Source organism: Numenius arquata, chromosome 1 (assembly GCF_964106895.1).
Source record: "Numenius arquata chromosome 1, bNumArq3.hap1.1, whole genome shotgun sequence".
Lineage (NCBI taxonomy): Eukaryota > Metazoa > Chordata > Aves > Charadriiformes > Scolopacidae > Numenius > Numenius arquata.
Window position 1 is genome coordinate 121,758,093 of NC_133576.1, and position 18,589 is coordinate 121,776,681.

Sequence of the window (18,589 nt, forward strand, 5' to 3'; positions counted from 1 at the left end):
ATTTGGTAACAGCTATAACATGAAATACATGCACTTCAGCAAGCAAGCCTTGGCCGGGACGAAGCGCTGCACGCCGCTCCGAAAGCCGGCCCCGCTCCAGTCGGAGAACGGGATACCCCCCGCCGCTTCCCCCTGGGCTGGGGCCTCCTCCGAGCCGTACGCGGGGCCGCCGCGGCCCGAAGCCGAACCAGGCTCCTTTCTGCGGGTTTCCTCAGTCGGCGCCCGAGGCGGGGGGCGGCGGCGAATGCCTCAGAGCGCGGCAGGTCGCCGAGAGGCTCAGGGAGCCAACGCGGCGGTACCAACGCCACACACGGCGCACGCGGCCCGCCCCCCCTGCCCCGATGGCAGCGGAGGCGCCCAGGCCCGGGCCCGGCCGCGTTGCTAAGGGCGGGGGCGGGCGGACGCGGTCCCCTGAAGCACAGCGCTCGGCTGCGCGCAGGCCTTGCGCATGCGCAGAGCAGCTGCCGAAGCCTTTGCCCCCCCGTGGGCGTGGCCAGCTGTGAGGGGATGCTCCCGCCGCGGATGGCGGCGCAGGAGCGGGGCGGGCGAGCGGGCCTAAGTGTCCTGTGGTGCTCGCATAATTCGGCCCCTCCGCTGTCGGAGCTGCGAGCTCCCCGCTGTCTCTCCGCTTCCTGCCAGGATCGGCTTGGGCATGCTCACTTCTGGGGTTAAAAAAAGAAAGGCGACCCTCATCTCGCTTTCTACAAAATAAACAGCAAAAAAAATCTGCCCTCCAAAATGTGTAACCGCAGGGGGGAACCCACGCAAATCTAAAAATTTCCATGAGCGTCTTTTAGGTGGGAAACTACTGCTCTGAACTCTTCTGGACAGGTTTTTGAAGTGGATTAGTGTTGATCACTGAGCTAAGAGCTAATTGCAAAGTAAATTTGACTTTCTGCTTGTTCTACGACTGACTCTGAATTGATCCTGCAAACATTCAAACATACACTTAATTTCCTGAGATAGGCTACGCATGTCTCCAAGACGGGAGCCTGTGTGCTAAGGAATAAAAGCTGTGTCCTGTGATGGACGTATAAACCAGTGCTGTTTCCCCCTGAGCTTTCCTCATGGTCTGGAAGAGGAGCACAAAACTACCGTGAAGCATGGCGGACTCCTCAGACTGCCTACCTTCACTCCATGGGATAAGGAAAACATAAACGGAAACGAGACCTGTTGTCCACTAGACATGGCTTTGCGGTGTGCAAATTAAGAGTCTGCAATGTGGATAATATTTACCAACTTCAAAGGGAAAATTATTAGGATAAATGAGATAGTGTTTCTGAAACATTAAATAGACAGCAGTTAACATTCAGGGTGGGGAAAAAAAATCTAGGTTCTCCTTAATGGGGAGTTCAGAATTACAGAATCATTGAATAATTCAGGCTGGAAGGGACCTCAGGACATCTCTCCCATCCTTACACCTAGTTTAAATTTCTTTGTTAAATTTCTTTGCCTCTTCCCAAGAGTAAAGTCAACCTCCTGTCATTTTATGGTGAATATTGGTGCTTTATGGCTATGGATTTGCCATTATGAGAGAAAAGCAAATCTACTACGGCAAAGTAAATGGCTTCTTGCATAGCTGTCAAACCTTGCACTTGAGCACGCGTCCCACCTGGGAGCACCTCATCACAGCACGTTTCTCAAGCTCTGGACTGTTGCTGGCCCATTCCCTCTGGAGCACGGTGGCCTCCATGGCTCTCGGGCAGCAGCCGGCACCTCTGGGCAGAGACTTCACCACAGTCACCACTCACTTTTGGGGGTGCTCTGCCATAGTCTCTGAAACTAAATAAAAAATTTAAGGCCCTAATGTCTTAGAAAAAGATGATTCCTACTACCATTTTTACTGCTTTCTCATAGTTGGTATTTTGGAAACCCTGACAACTGTCAGTTCATCTGCCCACAGCAAATCATTACGCTCTGTGGAAAGTTTCCCATGCCTAAATTGGAAACAGAATAGAGCAGGGATCTCTGAACATGCCAACAGTATTTTTGAGAGAAAAACTATTTTACGAGACCAGTTGTAAACTACCTCTACTGCCTTATGCTAATGGCATAAGAAAACTGCGAAGACGATATACTGTGCAGAGTCAGTCGGAAAACCCATTTATCATAGAATCATAGAATGGCTAGAGTTGGAAGGGACCTTAAAGATCATCTAGTTCCAACTCCACTGCCATGGGCAGGGACACCTCCCACTAGACCAGGTTGCTCAAAGCCCCATCCAGCCTGGCCTTGAACACTTCCAGGGATGGGGCATCCACAACTTCCCTGGGCAACCTGTTCCAGTGCCTCACCACCCTTACAGTAAAGAATTTCTTCCTAATATCCAATCTAAATCTCCCCTCTCAGTTTAAAACCATTACCCCTTGTCCTGTCACTACATCTCCTGACAAAGAGTCCTTCTCCAGCTCTCCTGGAGGCTCCCTTCAGATATTGGAAGGCTGCTGTGAGGTCTCCCCGGAGCCTTCTCTTCTCCAGGCTGAACAACCCCAGCTCTCTCAGCCTGTCTTCATAGGGGAGGTGCTCCATCCCTCTGATCATCAGAGGGTCAGGGTTTGTGAGCATTATGCAATGTCAGGGCTCTCTGCTGCTCTCCTTCTTTCAGCCTCAAAGTCCTTTCCGAACAGATAAGGCACAGAGGATATGAGTGAAAGGTCTTTCTGCTCTGGCTCCCAACAAGAGAAACAAAGATAACATAAAGAAGTTAAAGACATTATCACTTCTTACATTAATCTGTTCATGTTCTGTGCATAAACCACTTTCACACAGAAACTTCAGACTTAAGACCTTTGGACATGAGAATGTTTATATCTGAAGTTTCTGCAATATTTTGCAGAATAACAGACTTCAGGTGAGTTACTTGCCACAAATGAACTTCAGCACCAGAAATATATACATACATTTCTAGTCCCCCTTTTCTGCCTGTGACTCCTCATATATAATTGAGCCTATGGCTTTTAGATTTTTCTGATTGTCCCCAAACGCATTAAAGTGTACCCAAGCAGCAGGTACATTCTGTGGCAAGGGCCACCACTGGAATCTGACCGTGTTCATATTATCAAAATTTCTTACCCTCCAAAATTGGGTGTATACACTCAAATCAGCTATTGGAAGCGGTCCCTGGCCTGTATGGTCCCTGACCATGCTGGGAATTGCTTGGGAGAATGACTAGCTAACGCTATAATGGGCTATTTTAACCCCAGAGATGGTTGACTCCAGCGCCTGGTCCAGCCCCTGGCAATGCTGCACGTTGCCCACATTGCTGGAGTGTTCACCAGGAGCCAGGAGCTTGGGAACACTCCCCGGCTCAGCTCCTTAGGCCTCTTAGTCCACTAGTACTTCTGATGCCCTCACAACATGAGAGTCTCAACAGACTTTACTGATCTTTCTAAAAACTGTGTCAATCTACAATTACTTTTTTTTTCCTGGTGCTGTGAAGTATGAATAGAGCTTAATGCCTCAAGATTTAACACAACCCCCAAAAATCTCAGGATCCTTTGTGGCAACACAGGACCTTACTCATGGGTTGCGATGATAAGAAATGTTCTAAACGATCATGCTACAGGGAGAAACCCATACGAGGCAATTGTGTTTACTGGTTTTGGCTAACTCCAGAGGGCAACCTGGAATGTGAAGCTGCCAAAAAAAAAAAAAATTTACTATACAGCCCAAGCAGCATTGTATGATGTGAATTCCTGTTTAAATCGGATTAAGCCAGCATTGTCACTAAATGAAGTTATCCTGTTCTTTTTCCACCTTCTGATTTTCATTCCTGCCCTGGATCAGTCCTTTGACTGGCGTCAAGTTAGATGCTTGTGCAGCTGAAGCAAACTGCAGATTTTATCAGGTTTTTGTCCAGTTACCTTTCAAGACATCAAGTACCTGATCCAGTAAATTCAGTGAAAACTTAGGGCAGATTAAGGAGGCCATGAAGCTATACTCTTAAACACATGGCGTACTGTCTTTTTGCATGGTAACATTGCAAATAAGGACTTGGACAAACTGTTCAAGGACCTACTAACTCGGGTTCAAAGGTAACTGACCACCATCTACCTATTATAATCACTGTTAGCATGTATCTTACCCTTTCTCTGGCAGTTTTAACTGTTCATTTTAGAAGATGGTCTGAATTGAAAAGGTAATTCTCCCATTATAATTTTTTAAAAGTAATTTTCTAGCATTGAATTCTGGACTGACCCAAGCCTTCAAAATTTTCTGCTATCATGTGGAGACCCTTCAGGTAGCTTGACTGCCACAAACAGTGAAGCTGCATTTAACCACTCCTCTGGGAACTAACAGATCTTGTCAGCATACATATAAAATTACTGAAGGGAAAGAAAATACAGATTGTGTTTAAAATTAAAGCCTTTCTAATACTTAACCTTTCAAAATATTTTCCTTTTTTTAGTTGAAAATGTAAGAATTAAATGGTAATTGAACTTAATGGTAAGTAAATTTATTTTAAAGACAAGTAAAAATTGAAAAATTAAAGCCTCAGATCATGCTCTTCCTATACTTGAAAATTCAAACTTCAACTGTTTAGAATTTTGCTGACTGGTCTATGTTACAGCCTTGATACTCTGGGCTCATTTATCTCATCAACAGATACATATTTCATGTTACTTTCCTCTGTTATCAAGTGTCCGAACAACATGGATGTTAGTATCTTTACATATTAGCTCATTATTTCTGTGCTATTAAAAACGCACCTCTATAACACTTTTTAACATAAAGTTCTTCCAGTTAATGTTTCCTAACATAGAAACAGTAAGTTAAAGAAGCCTTTTGTCTATTGTAGGAGATTTAAAAATCAGTTTCATATTTGTGATCTCCGAGTTGGTGTCCTTAAACATATAAATTACATTAAGAGAATTCAAGTTAAAAGATAAAGTTTCTAGAGTTTGGTGCAATGATAAGTACAAGGATCAGAGTGTTTTCGGGGTTAGGTTCTCAATAAAGAATTAATTAGGTAAAAATATTTTATAGGGTCATATTGAAAGTTTTTAAAAGAGCTATTTCAGAACAGTTCTAAAGGCAGAAAATATTAATTATACTTCTCTAAACATCAATTTACTATGTAGTATGCATTTAGTAAAGCAAGTAAATAAATCAATTTACATACAATTTGAAAACAAATGAAGAACCTCATTATGAATAATACACATTATGAATAATGTATATGTTGTAGTTTGGGTTTAAAAGACATTTGCAGCAGGAAAATTATCTTGTTCACAGGTATTTTTACTATTAAAGGACATAATTCCATATAGGTTTTGTAATATCTATTTTACTACTATTTACTTTCTGATTCCTGCAGACAGCTTCTTAAAGAATCAGTATTTTAGCAATATTGGTAGCATTCACATCAGACCATTTGCACTGTGAAAGACCATCTAAATTAATTCCATGAACTGCTAGCAATAATTAAAATTGTAGTTTTAATTGTAGCATAATTTTAATATAATCACTAGTTAAAATTACAGTTTGCAAACTGTTAGACGTCTACAGAATAGGAATGAAGCTATTAAATTAAAGCTATCATTTTAAGGCATTGTGTTTTCTGAACCATTAGGATCATAGTAGCAATGTACCATAGTCCATTATGAAAGAAATGTACTTTCTGGGTGCTGTGGTGAACAAGTAATGTATTAAACCCACCTAATACTTAACAAATGTGAACTATGCCTCTGTTTTCATCCCATGCCAAAAGCTCAGGCTAGGGCACTCTGTACTTTAGAAGCATGCAATTCCTTTATTTTCTGCAAGGGGGAATTCACATCTTCACATTCCACCTCCCTGTGGCTTATAGTTAATGCTAATTATTTCACCTTGTTTATTCCATGACTCTTTTATACCGTCCTGCTCCTCCCCTGCAGTAAACCCACCTCCTCTCCGCAGCCAGTAGCATTTTCCAGCTCCTCACGTGGGGCAGCAGAAGAGCATGCTCAATAGAAGCTAAAAACATGGAGGGATCAACTTTACAGCTCCCAACACAAGTTGTCTGCTCCTACTGCTGATGGACTTAGAAGAAAGAATATATACGCTGGTGAGTGCATATTTGCTCCGCTTCAGCCTCTCCTGCTGCCAGCACAAGTCCTGCTTTTCATTCCCTAATGGAGCACAGGACCTTTCATCGTATTACTTGATACAGATTTTTGATGTTTCTGGGCTTAGGGTACCTTTTGTCCCTCCCATGTGAGTTGCAGGAAAGGCAGGAGAATCACTGCCCCTCATTCATGGAGGCTGCAAGTGCTAGGCCTAAAAATTCTTATGCTATTACACAAAAATGAAACTTGGCTCTTTTTTCCAAAATTGTATTTTATTCCCTTGACTTGCGCTTCTGAGAATTTAGTTCTTTATATTTTCCTTTCTTCTTGCAAACTTCCCTTTCTCCACTTTTGATCTCCTCAGTTTGGACTTACCAGTGTGCATGGTCACTGCAAACAGTGGGGAGTATGGCTGCTGTCATACCCTAACATATAAATAACCAATGCAGAGCTATGTGGCTTTGTCACTACTATATGGATGATAATAATATAGTTAAGATTTCATTGCCACAGACCTCTTGTTTTGTCCACCAACAGAACGTAAAGGTCCTGTAATTGCTATCATCACAATTGTGGTTAGTTCTCAAGCCCCTGTTGTAACACCTCCTGAATAGTTTCACTGAGCTTTTAATTCTGCTGAATCCATTTTTCTATCTATAATGGCTTTTCTCATTAACAGTCTATTACTTAAGACAACATAAGGTATAAATACACATCTCAGGAGGTCAAAGAATATTAAAATAACTGGTAGGTACTTCCACATGAGAGTGATGGTGAACTTCTGAAAACCATGTTTCCAAAGTCCAGGAGACATTAGTTTTGTGTTCTAGGAACATAATTTTCTTTCTCTGAAGTAAAATCTTGAGTACACAAAATAAGTATACACTGATTGCTTCAGTTATGCTTTGGATAGACAAACGTCTGTGTGTTTGTAACACATGCCAAGTCATGCCATTTTGAATTAGTCTTCAAAGGAGCAAAATTGGTACTTGGTAAAACCATAAAACAATATTTTCTATGCCAGCCTACACAAGGTCTAAGCAGCAGAACTGCCACGGCATCCAGCACCGTTCTATCCCACTTCTTTCAATCTTCCCAGTTATGGACCCTTTGCTCCACCTGATTTCCCAGCTACTGGCAGGTCACAGGTTACATGGATGGCGTCCAGATCGGGAAGTCAAGGAGATACTAGTTTGGTTTTCTACCTACTATCCATTGAGTGGCCTTCATGAAGCCTTTAGGAATTTATACCTTTAAGATCTCTGTCTCCTTATTGAAGGTGGCTGGAATTAGCAAAGTCCTAGTGAGAGGGATGAATGTACAAAGTGATTATGTAGGTCCTTTTAGTTTTTTCTTGGAAACTAGAAGAAATGATAGCCAAACAAAAGTTCACTGAACTTTGTCAGTAACTATGAAATGTTTATTCTGGGAAAAATATATTCATTTTCAACTTAATTTTTTTCAGAAAGTCAGAAACACAAGAAAACTTGCAAGTATTTCTCAGCTATATTAAGAGTACAGTAATATAGTATTTGATAACAAGTAAGCATTTAAAACGTTAACTTTTGTTTCTTTTCAGGAATATCCAGCATCATTGCAGAGCAACGTGCAGATGAGTAGGAACTAAACAGAATTAGAAAAAATGAGTAATAGAACATGCCAACAAGAACAGGAGATATTGTAGAGCAGCTTAAAGAATTACGTTAACATCACATTTTTGCACAATTATTTAAAGCTTTTTCTATGAAAACCAAGGACAACAAAAATATATTTTTAATTTAGAATTCCAAGAAGAAAGTATTTTTAAGAACAATAAGGCCTTGGTTAATGTTAAAAAAGTATGGAATTAGTTTTAAATTTGAACTTTAATTTGGAATTAATTTGTGCCTTTGTCAAAAAATAGAGAGCAGTGGGGTTTGATGTATTCTAGTACTGTCTCTGGCCAAAGCATGATAGGGTCTTTGGGTCCTCAAAGGGGGCTGTGAATCCCAATGCCCAGGCTCTCACAGGTGTTTCATCAGGAGCTCACCTGGGGGTACCCGAACACCTTTGATTACGTGGCCATAGGGGTCTACCTTTTTTAATAGTAGGGTAAAACCCTAGCCTTTACCCAGACCTTGGCCTTGTCCCACCCCAGGGTGGGTATGTCGGGCAGGCCTCCATCCCGGCAAAGGCTGACCTCCTGCCCCTCATCCTGCAGGTGACCACCCTCGCCTGCCTACCTGTTAGTGCAGCCCGAGGGTGAACACGGAGGGCCTGCCTTCCCACGGGGGACAAAGCAGCGCTGCCAGCACCTCGAGTTCGTGGGGAAGACTCAGCTGATCCTGTGAGAGGAGGTGTTATGGCCGCGTCCCCCGCCCCCTGTGGAGGAGGAGAAGGAGGCGAGCTGGCACTCAGCCCAGGTGAGAGCCGCCGGTAGGTGAGGGGAGGAGACCTTTCCGTGTCCGTGCAGGCGTCACTGAGGGCACCATGAGCCTGCGGGCGACGGGATCCACCCGCTCTCGCCCGGCCGGGGCGGCCGCTCCCGGCGCTGCGTGGGGGCGGGCTCTTTACCCGTCGAGGAGCGGCCGCTGAGGGGCGCGGCACGGAGCCAATGGGAGCGCTCGTAGCAGTAGCCAATGGGGGCGACTGTGACATGGCGGGAGCGGTGGGTGGGGGACGGGCGCGCACTGAGTCGGGGGCGGCACTAGCGGTGGTGGCAGTAGAGGTGGTGCTGGCTCCTTGTCCCGCATCGTCCGGTCCTGACCCCCGCAGGCATGGAGCCCTCGCAGGTTGCCATCATCGGCAGGTAAAGTTCCCTCTCCCAAGGTGCAGGTGCCGGCCCGGCTCGGCCCCCGGGGGCTCTGGGAGCCCGGGGACGTGCGAAGGGTCACGGACGCCGTCCCGGCGAGGCCCGGCCTACGGGGAGGTCAGTTTGCCGCCTCGGCCTTCCCCGCCGTTGCAGGCGTCGGGTGACGCGGCGAGGTGCTAACTCGGGGCGGTCGGTGGGTTTCGGCCACCGGGAGGGCCGGGCTGGGACGGAGGAGCGGTGCGGGACAGGGGCGGCCGGCTGCGGGTCCGCGGTGCCACCGGTATCCGGGAGCCTGGCGGGCAACGCGCGGGTTTGGATCGATAGAAAGAGCGTCTTTGCTTAAGTCCCTGACAGCTCTGTGCTACTTTAAGAAACACAACCCAAACGAAACAACAGAAAACCATCTGCAGCATCTCTACTGGAGGTCAGTCATCCTTTAGGTCTGAGAGGCTGCTGCCCTCCTTCATTGCCTCATTCATTTGTTTGTGGGTAAGTGCGAGAGGAGAGGAGAAACCTGAGCACGGCTTTAAGATCCTGTTCATCAACTACATCAAACTCCTAAGTTTCTCTCGGGCACTCCTGCAGTAATACCTTCTTGCCACAAGATACAGCCGTGTTTCTGACTTCTGTGGGAATGCTCTTCTTGAGCCAAAACTGAAGTTCTCTAGTTGAACAATAATCTGGTGGTGAGAGAAAAAACCTGCCCAGCAGTAACAGCCCCCTACTCACTGTTGTAACTCTCTGCCAGAAGTGTGGGCTGCAACAAACTTTATTAGCAAGACCGCTTGAGGTCTTGGCAACACGTGTCTGGGCAACATGTGATGGTGACAAAGCTGACTCTTGCCAGTGGCGCTCACGGAGCTTTTATTCACTGTAGGTGTGCGAAGGGCAGGGAGAACTGGACTTGTTCTGTACAGTCTGTAGTTCAAAAGAAAAACAATCCCCGCAATCCCAAAAACTTGTATCGAAATAAAAGAAAAAAGTACTTCTTGGTCAAACATTGATTTAAGGAAACTTAATTTAAAAGTGCAATTCGAAAGAGCTGATGCGAACTTATAAAGATACTGGTAGCTCTGATATACTTGTTTGAGTGATCCAAATGCCTTTATTTTAGAAATATGTGTTACTGAGGAGGCTACAGTAGCTAACAACCTTACCTTACTTTTTCCATAAATAAGCTTGTTCTGTAGTTTGAGAACTTTTGAGGTCTGGGCTTTACTATAGTGAAGGGGGGTGTGTGTGGTTTTTTTTGTTTTAAATGGTAAGTTTTGTGTGAGAGCTTATTGTCCACTTAACAACACTAAATGCAAAGTTTCACTCTTTTTTTTTGTCCCAGTTATTTCCACTGATTCCTGCTGTTTCCTGAAACTTCCTGTTTTGTTCCTTTTTTTCATATTTAAACTGAAGGCTGAGTATGTTCCTGTTTTCTCTTCCTTCTTTTCTCATCTGTGTTACTGCTTTATCTCTGACTCTTACTCTCCTTTTAATCCTTTATTGATGCCCTAGTGGCCTTGCGTTTTCCAATTGCCAGAGGTTGCTTAAGTTTAATACTACGAATACAGCGGTCTCAAAAGTGACAGGAAATGTGTGTAATTATCAACCCTCCACCGTAACAGTCATGGGTATAGAGTTCTGCTCCTGTCTTTAAGGAGATTATTTTTCTTTTATGATCTCAGGTTATTTAAGATTACTACCCTGTTCCTCAGTGCTTCTGTTTGAAGAGACTGATGCCTGCTATAAATCTCATTAAGAAACCTACATTGCTTTAAGAGACATGATAAAATCGTCAGTAACTACAAGTTTCCTCTGTGCATTTCTCAGTAATGTGACTTCGCCAAAAAGTTGTAGGTAGGCTGTTCCTGCATGCCTCCAGCATGGTAGGGTGCTTCACCTAAAAATAAGGGTATTGCTAGAGGTTGGTAGGTGGAAAAACAGTATCAAACCCATAGTTATTGGTTTGTTTTGTTCCTTTTCGCATGCTCATGGTACTTCCTGAATTGTAGAGGACTTTGGTAGCTGGGCCTTAGGTTTTCTGATCATCTCTGAAGCAAGATCCTGAACTCTTGGACCAATGGGCTGGTGTCTGTCTTTAGACTATGAACTGAACAGATGAGTGTTAAAAATAATAAAAAAAACCCCAACTCTTTAATGTAATTCCACGCACCAGCTCCAGGTTAAGATTGCAGCTGATGAAATTGTTGATACTTGAGTCCAGTGTCCCAAAGCAGCGGTTCCACCTCTTTGGAATTCTGCTGTCCTTTTTCTGCTTTGTCTTTTTCTTCCTCATTGTCTTTCTTCCAGTTCTCAGAGAAGCTGCTAAACAGCTAGCAGAGGATATTTCTCTGTTAGAGAGAGATTTGTTTCTTATCAATATGTAACTGATCTTTTAATGAAATATTGAAGAATCCAAGCTCTGTTTTCCTCCTTGTAATGCTTGTCAAGACTCCTTTCCCCAAAATAAATGCTGCTTTATTAATTGGCTGATATTTATTTTCTTTCAGTGGACTCATTGGTCGCAGCTGGGCCATGGTGTTTGCTGCTGGAGGCTTGAAAGTGAAACTTTATGATATTGCACAAGAACAGCTAACAAGTGCACTGGAAAACATTCGGTAGGTCATGTGACTTGAAATGACCGGGACTGTAATGAAACTGTGGGATTTCCGTAATCATGAATGAACAGCCACATCTTACTATTTAAGGGAACATAAGTGTTAAGCTTGGAAGAAGGCTTTAACTTAGAAGTGCAGGACGAAGTACGGGTCCTGTTAAGATCAGAAGAACTCTGCTCCCAATGACACTTCTGATGAGCACTTTAATTCTTAAGTAATGATTGAAGAGCTTAAGTTTAGATCCAAATTCTTGAAATTGTTTAATGATTATGTTACCTATAGGCTAAGCTTAAAATGCATGAAAGTAAGAGTTTTTGCATAGAAAGACAACAGAGACTTTCAAAATGGAAATAGGTTAATATGAATTGCTGAGGAGCCCTGCTACAATTATTAGTATTTTATAACTAGAACTTTTAAAATTCTTAAATTAATATTTTTTTGAGTTGTAGAAGAGCAGATTGATCAGTTGTTGCATCATTAGTGGAGCTAGCAATTATAGTAGAAGCTGGGAAGCATCTTTAGAAAGATCAACTTTGAGAGCATGAACGTAAGAACAATCACACTGGTTCAGACCACCAGTCCTCCAGCCCTTTGCTTTGTGGCACTGTGGCTAAAGCCACATGCTTTTGGTACACGGCGGAGCTACAAGTTCAAGTCCTGCCTGTCTGCTCCCCTCCCCCAACTTTCAGTGCCCAGAAGTTCCTTGTGTATTCAGTAACTCTAGATTTCTTCCAGGTATTTCTCTAACCTTCCCTTGAACCTGCGTAAATCCTTTTGCAGCCTCCTTGCCAAAGGACTTTGTGTTCTGCAGGTTTACTGCTCACCATGTGAAGAGCTATTCCCTTTTGTTTGTTTTCAACCTGGCTCCTCAGTTGCTTTGTTTGGCCCCTAGTTCTCATGTTAGAAGGGACAGTGGTTCTATCCACCCTTTTCTTGCTGGTCCTGAAATGTAGGTTTTTCTATATGCCTTTGAGAGAAAGAAAGATAGCATTTATAGTGGGTCCGTAAACAATCTTATGTTGCTGTATCAGTATTTAATTCTAAAGTTCAGGATGCTACATGATCAGCATCAACCTAAACATGTCAGCCCTCCCTTCGTGATGCATTGGAGTGAGCTATGTCAGCTGCTGTGTGTCAGCTGCTATGGGAAGTAAGCTGCACCTAAAAAAAGGTTGTGGCCTGTTGTATCCTGATTGCTTTTTGTAACAAGGCTTACAGCGAGGAGGAGTGACTTCAGGAGCCCCTTGTAGGTCAGTTCAGTTGTTGGAGTTTAGGAGTTAAATGGTATGTGGTATCTAGTGAGATTTCCTTAAAAAGGCTTGATAACGAAAGAAGGGAAAAATCTCTCTCCTACAATTTTTTAACTTTTCTTTTTTTTAATTTCCCCAAACCTGTCTTTCCAGGTATGTGTTAGTCAGACTGAACATCTCTGTTGCTACACCTAGATGACAGACACTTCTGTTTTTTGCAGAATTGCTGTCATAGTGGTAACCATTCCGAGATTCTGGATTTTTGTGGAGGGGCAAGTTTTGCAGTCTGTGTTACAAAAGAGAGCACTTGCCCCTAATTTTTTCTTTTTCTAATAGCAAAATGAGGACTTTAGCCTTCTAAGGTTTTTGACTTGGAAAAGCGAAGCATAAAATATCATGTATGACAGGGTAGAGTGCTATTTGGGTGTGTCTGTACTGTCCTGTGTCTGCATGTGCTGCCCCGTAGGAGTTCAAGGCAGGTTTTGCCTTTTACATAAGGTGTTCTTAACTCGATTTATAATTAACTTACGTATCTTGGCTGCTGTAACATCCTGGTTAAAAAGCCTAGTTTCAGGACAGCATACCTTTTGTGATAAGAATACAAGTTATGGAGTTTCTTCAACCAGTATTTTAATGATTGTACCTGTCAAAATATGGTCAAACTTGAACAACTTTGCACTGATTTCATAGTGGACACAACCTGCAGTAAATTCCTTTGAGTTACTGTTACGATACTTGCGTAAGGACTGGAGCTTGAGAAGGTAATGAGGGCTTGCAGGAGAGAGCAACTGGCAAAGCCGGCTGGTGGCTACTTCTCTGGACTTGCTGGGATCTGCTTTCCTTTTTCTCTGCAGATAGCTAGCACTTGTAGGGAAGTTTTTAGGCTTAGGATTTGTAGGGTTTTTTTGTTTGTTTTGTTGTACTATTGAAAAGTATTTGTTCCACTCTAGTCTGCAGTCCATGAACTTTAAGTGTGTGGAGGTGCTCTACATATTAAGGAGAAATAGGAGTGTACGGAGGACTGTAGTTTCCATTTTCTAAACAAAAGTGCAATTGCAGTAAACATTCACTTCTAAAAGGAGGTGATACTCCTTTGACAGAGATTACACAAAGTATTTATTAACTATTTTGTGATGGACTTTTAGTACATTGACTTGTAACTCACCGTTCTGAATTTATATAAAGGGCATCTCAGGTCTCATTAACCTAATGAATTAAACTCTTGCACATCAGGAGATAGGCAGCAGGGCTGTGTATTCCTGCAAGATGACTGGAACAAGTCTGGGATGGACCTACAATGATCATGAGAGCCTGCATGTATCTGTATGGAAAACCTGAAATGTACTCTGTAAATTTATTCAAAACACTTGGTTATGGGTAAAAAAAATAAGATTAAAGCATGGAATCTGGATCTACTGAAACAAGTGGAAATACGTGATGTGTTACCACAGTACCAGTAGACCAGATACAGAAAGAAAAGGAGAGTGTGTCTACGAAGGCCTGACATGGTGTGATGGATTTACTACCTACCTGCCTGTTGACAGACATGTAGCAGGCAGTGCCCTGGCACACAAAATGACCGCAGATTGGATTGAACTGGATGTACCAGTGGCATTATTAACCAGTGTCTGCTCTAATGGAACAACCTTTTGTTCTGCTGAATAAACAAACTAATGAACAGTTTTATGTCACACTTGACCTACTGAATGCACGCTGCAGTGACCTGCGTTGGAAAATGTAACTTTCCATATCTGGTGTGCTTTCTTCTGAGTCAGTGTGATTCTGACTTGAATGCAAGATCGATAAACTTTAAAATAATGAGAATTGGAAAAACAAGTGAAGTGCCATATTGCACTAAACAATCTTAACTTTTTTTGTGCTGTAGAAGCACAATTGCTACGAAAAACAAACAAGATACAGGGGCTAGAAAAAAGTAGCATTTCCACACTCACCTCTGGCCAAGTGCAGAGAAGTACTTTAAGAATTCTGTACTGTTGTGAATGGGGATCTGGAACTTGTAACGAAGTGCGCGATGCATGGCAGGTTGCAAGGCCAAGGTAGTAAACCATATCTGTGACTTCATTATAGCCAGAGTTTTGAAAGATGCTTTCCGCTGTAACTCAAGCTCATCATCTTTCTCATTCCAGGAGGAGACTGGTCTGTAGAAAAGACATTTGAATGTACATTACTTGTTGCTATCTGGTGCCCTCTTATGCTTTGTTTGTATAAAAAAGGGAACAGCTTATTGGATTGGGTTTGTAGCATGAGGAGTACACTGATACAGGCTTTGCTCTCTTTTCCTAGCTCATGGCATATTCCATGGCCATGCATGGTTAGAAACTTTTCCCAAGCTGGCTTCCTCTTCCAGACTCTGGTCTGTATTGCTGTCTTGTATTGACACTGTATTTGTATCAAGGGCAAAAAGCAGCTTGGCTTAAGTCTTCCTTGATAGTTTTATGTATCTCCTTTGAGGGGACACCTTCTAAGTAGACAATTCTTATCAAAGTGTGTTTTGATCTTGAGTAACTGACACTGGCACATCAAGCTTGTGCTAAATCATAGGCATGATTCTACCTTTCAATTTTATCTTAACATACCTAATGAGTGAACTTATTTAGCTCTATAGATCTGGAGACAGGCTTGGAATTGATCTTCTAAGGATAAGAAGTGAGTTGTACTGAGTTGCAGACCCTGTTGAAACTCGGCAATATGGCAACTCTGCATTTACTGTGGAAAAACAGTAATGACTGTAACTGCATTTTCTGGTTACAAAATCTTCACTCTTATTGCAGCATCCAGTTTGTGTAGTGCCAGTGGAGACATCCTGAGAGTGCTGTGGCTGGAAAACAGTTTGTGTGTGTGATAACTTTAGGAGAACGCAGAACTTTGGCTTTTGTGCATCACCATGGTCTTATGCTGCCCCCCGGCTCCACTGTAGTCAAAGGCAGATGTGTAGCTGTCCCTCTTTAATATACTGCCATTGCTATGGATGAAGGGCATTTGACATTGCTGGATCTCTCTTGTCTTGATAGAAACATGCATGCTTCTGTGGTCCAGCTTGTACTGCTGTTTCAAGAAGGTGAATGTGTAATAGCTTTTCCATGGTGGTGTATTCTGTGCTTGCCTTTAGTCTGGGGAAAGCAGGAAGATGGAAAGTAGTTGCTAACATTTTCAAATGACCAATTGCAACTCAATATTAGCAGCTCACTGTTTGGCCATTTTATGTGTGGACAGTGAGCTGGTCCCAGTGTCGGGGCTTTCAGTTGCCTACTTGGCACTGGTAATGGGGTTGGGTTTTTTGTCACGCCAACTACCCTCTTATTTATCAGACAGCGCTAGATCGTAGTCTGGTGCCGTGACTGGTTAATGGCCCTAGTCTTTGACAGTGATGGTTGGCTGAACTTGTGAAGAATAGTATTGGCGTTATCTTCTCCCCTCCTTTCTTCTTGCTGCTTTGGGTAGTAAGTTTGTGATTTGGTGGTCTTTAATCTTGCAAGTATTTGCTTATTGCAACAATGTGTGCTGAACACTATGACTGCCCAATAGTAGCTGTGGATAAAGGTGAGGCAAGGGGGTGTAGACAAGATAGATTAAGTGTTAGCATCACTTGTTAGGTCCTTCTCTAAAAGCTTTTGGAATAGTATGTGTAGCCATGAGCATCCCAGGCAGTTTATGTGATCAGGAGTGTTACTATAAATTGGATACCTTATCTTGAAGCAAATGCTGGCTCACTTCCCAGAATCATAGAATGGTTAGAGTTGGAAGGGACCTTAAAGATCATCGAATTCCAACCCCCTTGTCATGGGCAGGGACACCACCACTAGAGCAGGTTGCTCAAAACCCCATCCAGCCTGGCCTTGAACACTTCCAGGGACGGGGCATCCACAACTTCCCTGGGCAACCTGTTCCAGTGTTTCACCACCCTCACACTAAAGAATTTCCTCCTAATATCTAATCTAAATCTCCCTTCTTCCAATTTAAAACCATTACCCCTTGTCCCGTCACTACATCTCCTGACAAAGAGTCCCTCTCTGGCTCTCCTGGAGGCTCCCTTCAGATATTGGAAGGCTGCTATGAGGTCTCCCTGGAGCCTTCTCTTCTCCAGGCTGAACAACCCCAGCTCTCTCAGCCTGTCTTCATAGGGGAGGTGCTCCATCTGTCTGATCATCTTCGTGGCCCTCCGCTGGACCTGTGCTAACAGGTCCATGTCCTTCCTGTGTTGAGGACTCCAAAGCTGGACACAGTATTCCAGTAGAATAGTGTTGACATGGGCAGTCAGATGCAACAGTAAAATTCTGGAGGTAAACAAAGTGTGGGCTCTAAAAGGAAGTAGTATTTTCTTATGGATGTGAATTTTTCATTCTTCAAATACCTTACAGGTATGAGTCAAACTCTTCAAACCGTGCACAAAATACAATTGCAAAGCAAAGTCCTGCGGTGTGTTCTATGGGCATGGCTGCAATGACCTCAGTCTGTTGTCATCCTCAGGGATGATCACCCTGAAGTCTGGGCTGCTTTGAATAAAAAGTCATCCAGTAGAGGTCAGTGGTGCACTGCTCTATGTACAAACCAGTCTGGTTTGTGCCTTAATGTATGATAAATAGCAGGGGAAGCTCCCTTCCTTTGCCACAGAAGTGTGGGCAATCTATTACCCCAGCGGAATATAAAGAGAGTTTAGCATTTGGAAGACTTAAAATGCATTTGTGGGCAAACCAGGCAAAATGTCAATAAATATATTGGTGAAGGGGGGCAAAAAAAAAGAAGGCCAAAATTCAAGTAATGCATAAATTGTATTTCCTATTCCATGCTTTAAATAACTATACTAATTTAAATAAATGACTAGCATGAAGATTGGTGATGTTAATAGGAAGATTTTTGTTTAGGAGAAAAAATCAGTCCAGCCTTAAGTTCCAAAGTATGGAGATAGTGGTTTTACAGGTTAATTAAGAAATGGTGTTCTTGGTGCACAGTGTAGTGTGTAATGACTTATGTCAGAGAAGCAGAAATGATAGGAGGGTCATCACTGGCAGAGCAGGAAAGGTACGAAACAAGAGACAGGTGCTGCAAACTTCTGTAAAAACTTGTGGAAGAAAAATGAAAGCCAGATCTTTTAGTCTGTCACTAACATTTTTGAATCCCTCAGTTACCAGTCATGGAGTGGAGTTTCAGAGGACCAGGAAGGATGAGACTACTGTCATATTGCACCGAAAGTGAACAAGAACTTCACCCTCTTCTTCAAAGAAAGAAATAATTCTGTTGTGATCGCTTCAAACTTAAATTTTGGGTTTGTTTTTTTTTTTTTTTAAGAGCAATGAGGAAGAGAAGGATGCTGGATTTTGGCAAGCTGTGGTGTACCCTGGCAGCTTGGAAAATGGAACTGAAGCTTCCAGTTTCCTCTTCCTTGCCATGCAGATTGCTCAAAGGCAGAAGTCTGTGCTGTGTTGTTACAAAACCAAATGGGGAACTCATCCAGAAGCTTGATGGATTTTCTGCTTATTTCTGTGGTGCTGCCTGGAGGGAAATGTTGGATCACTTTTTTTTTTTTTTCTTTCTTGAAGTGCTTTTAAACAAAACTTACCAGAAAAGAATTTCCGACCAGTTTAGCTTTGGGTAGGAAAGATCTGGGTTTATGAACCTAAATTAATATTTGAGACAAGAGGCAGAAGGCTGTTAATGGAACTCTTTTCATCAGTTTTGAACTGCATGAACTGGTAGGAATACTAATTTTGGCACCAAGTCTAAGGGACTCCAGGGAAGCAAACAGGATGAAACTGAGCAGAGTCTAAAAAGTGTATGACTCTTAGCTTAGTTTTCCAACTAAGAATGAATCAAACCTTTTTAAAGCTCTTGTCCAATGTAAACAGAATGCAATGTCTAGTTGTTTACCCAGGC

At 43.0% G+C, this 18,589-nt stretch overlaps 1 protein-coding gene across 1 annotated transcript in view; it reads left to right on the top strand.

The window, feature by feature from the left end:
* Nucleotides 1–8,703: 8,703 nt before the first annotated feature.
* The window catches only part of CRYL1 (crystallin lambda 1), a 56,644-nt gene continuing 46,758 nt past the window's right edge, over nt 8,704–18,589 (top strand). The window contains exons 1-2 of the mRNA XM_074148586.1: nt 8,704–8,835; nt 11,340–11,447. Of these exons, the coding sequence (XP_074004687.1) occupies nt 8,804–8,835; nt 11,340–11,447 (140 nt within the window). The 5' untranslated portion in view covers nt 8,704–8,803. The remainder of the gene's footprint in view (nt 8,836–11,339; nt 11,448–18,589) is intronic.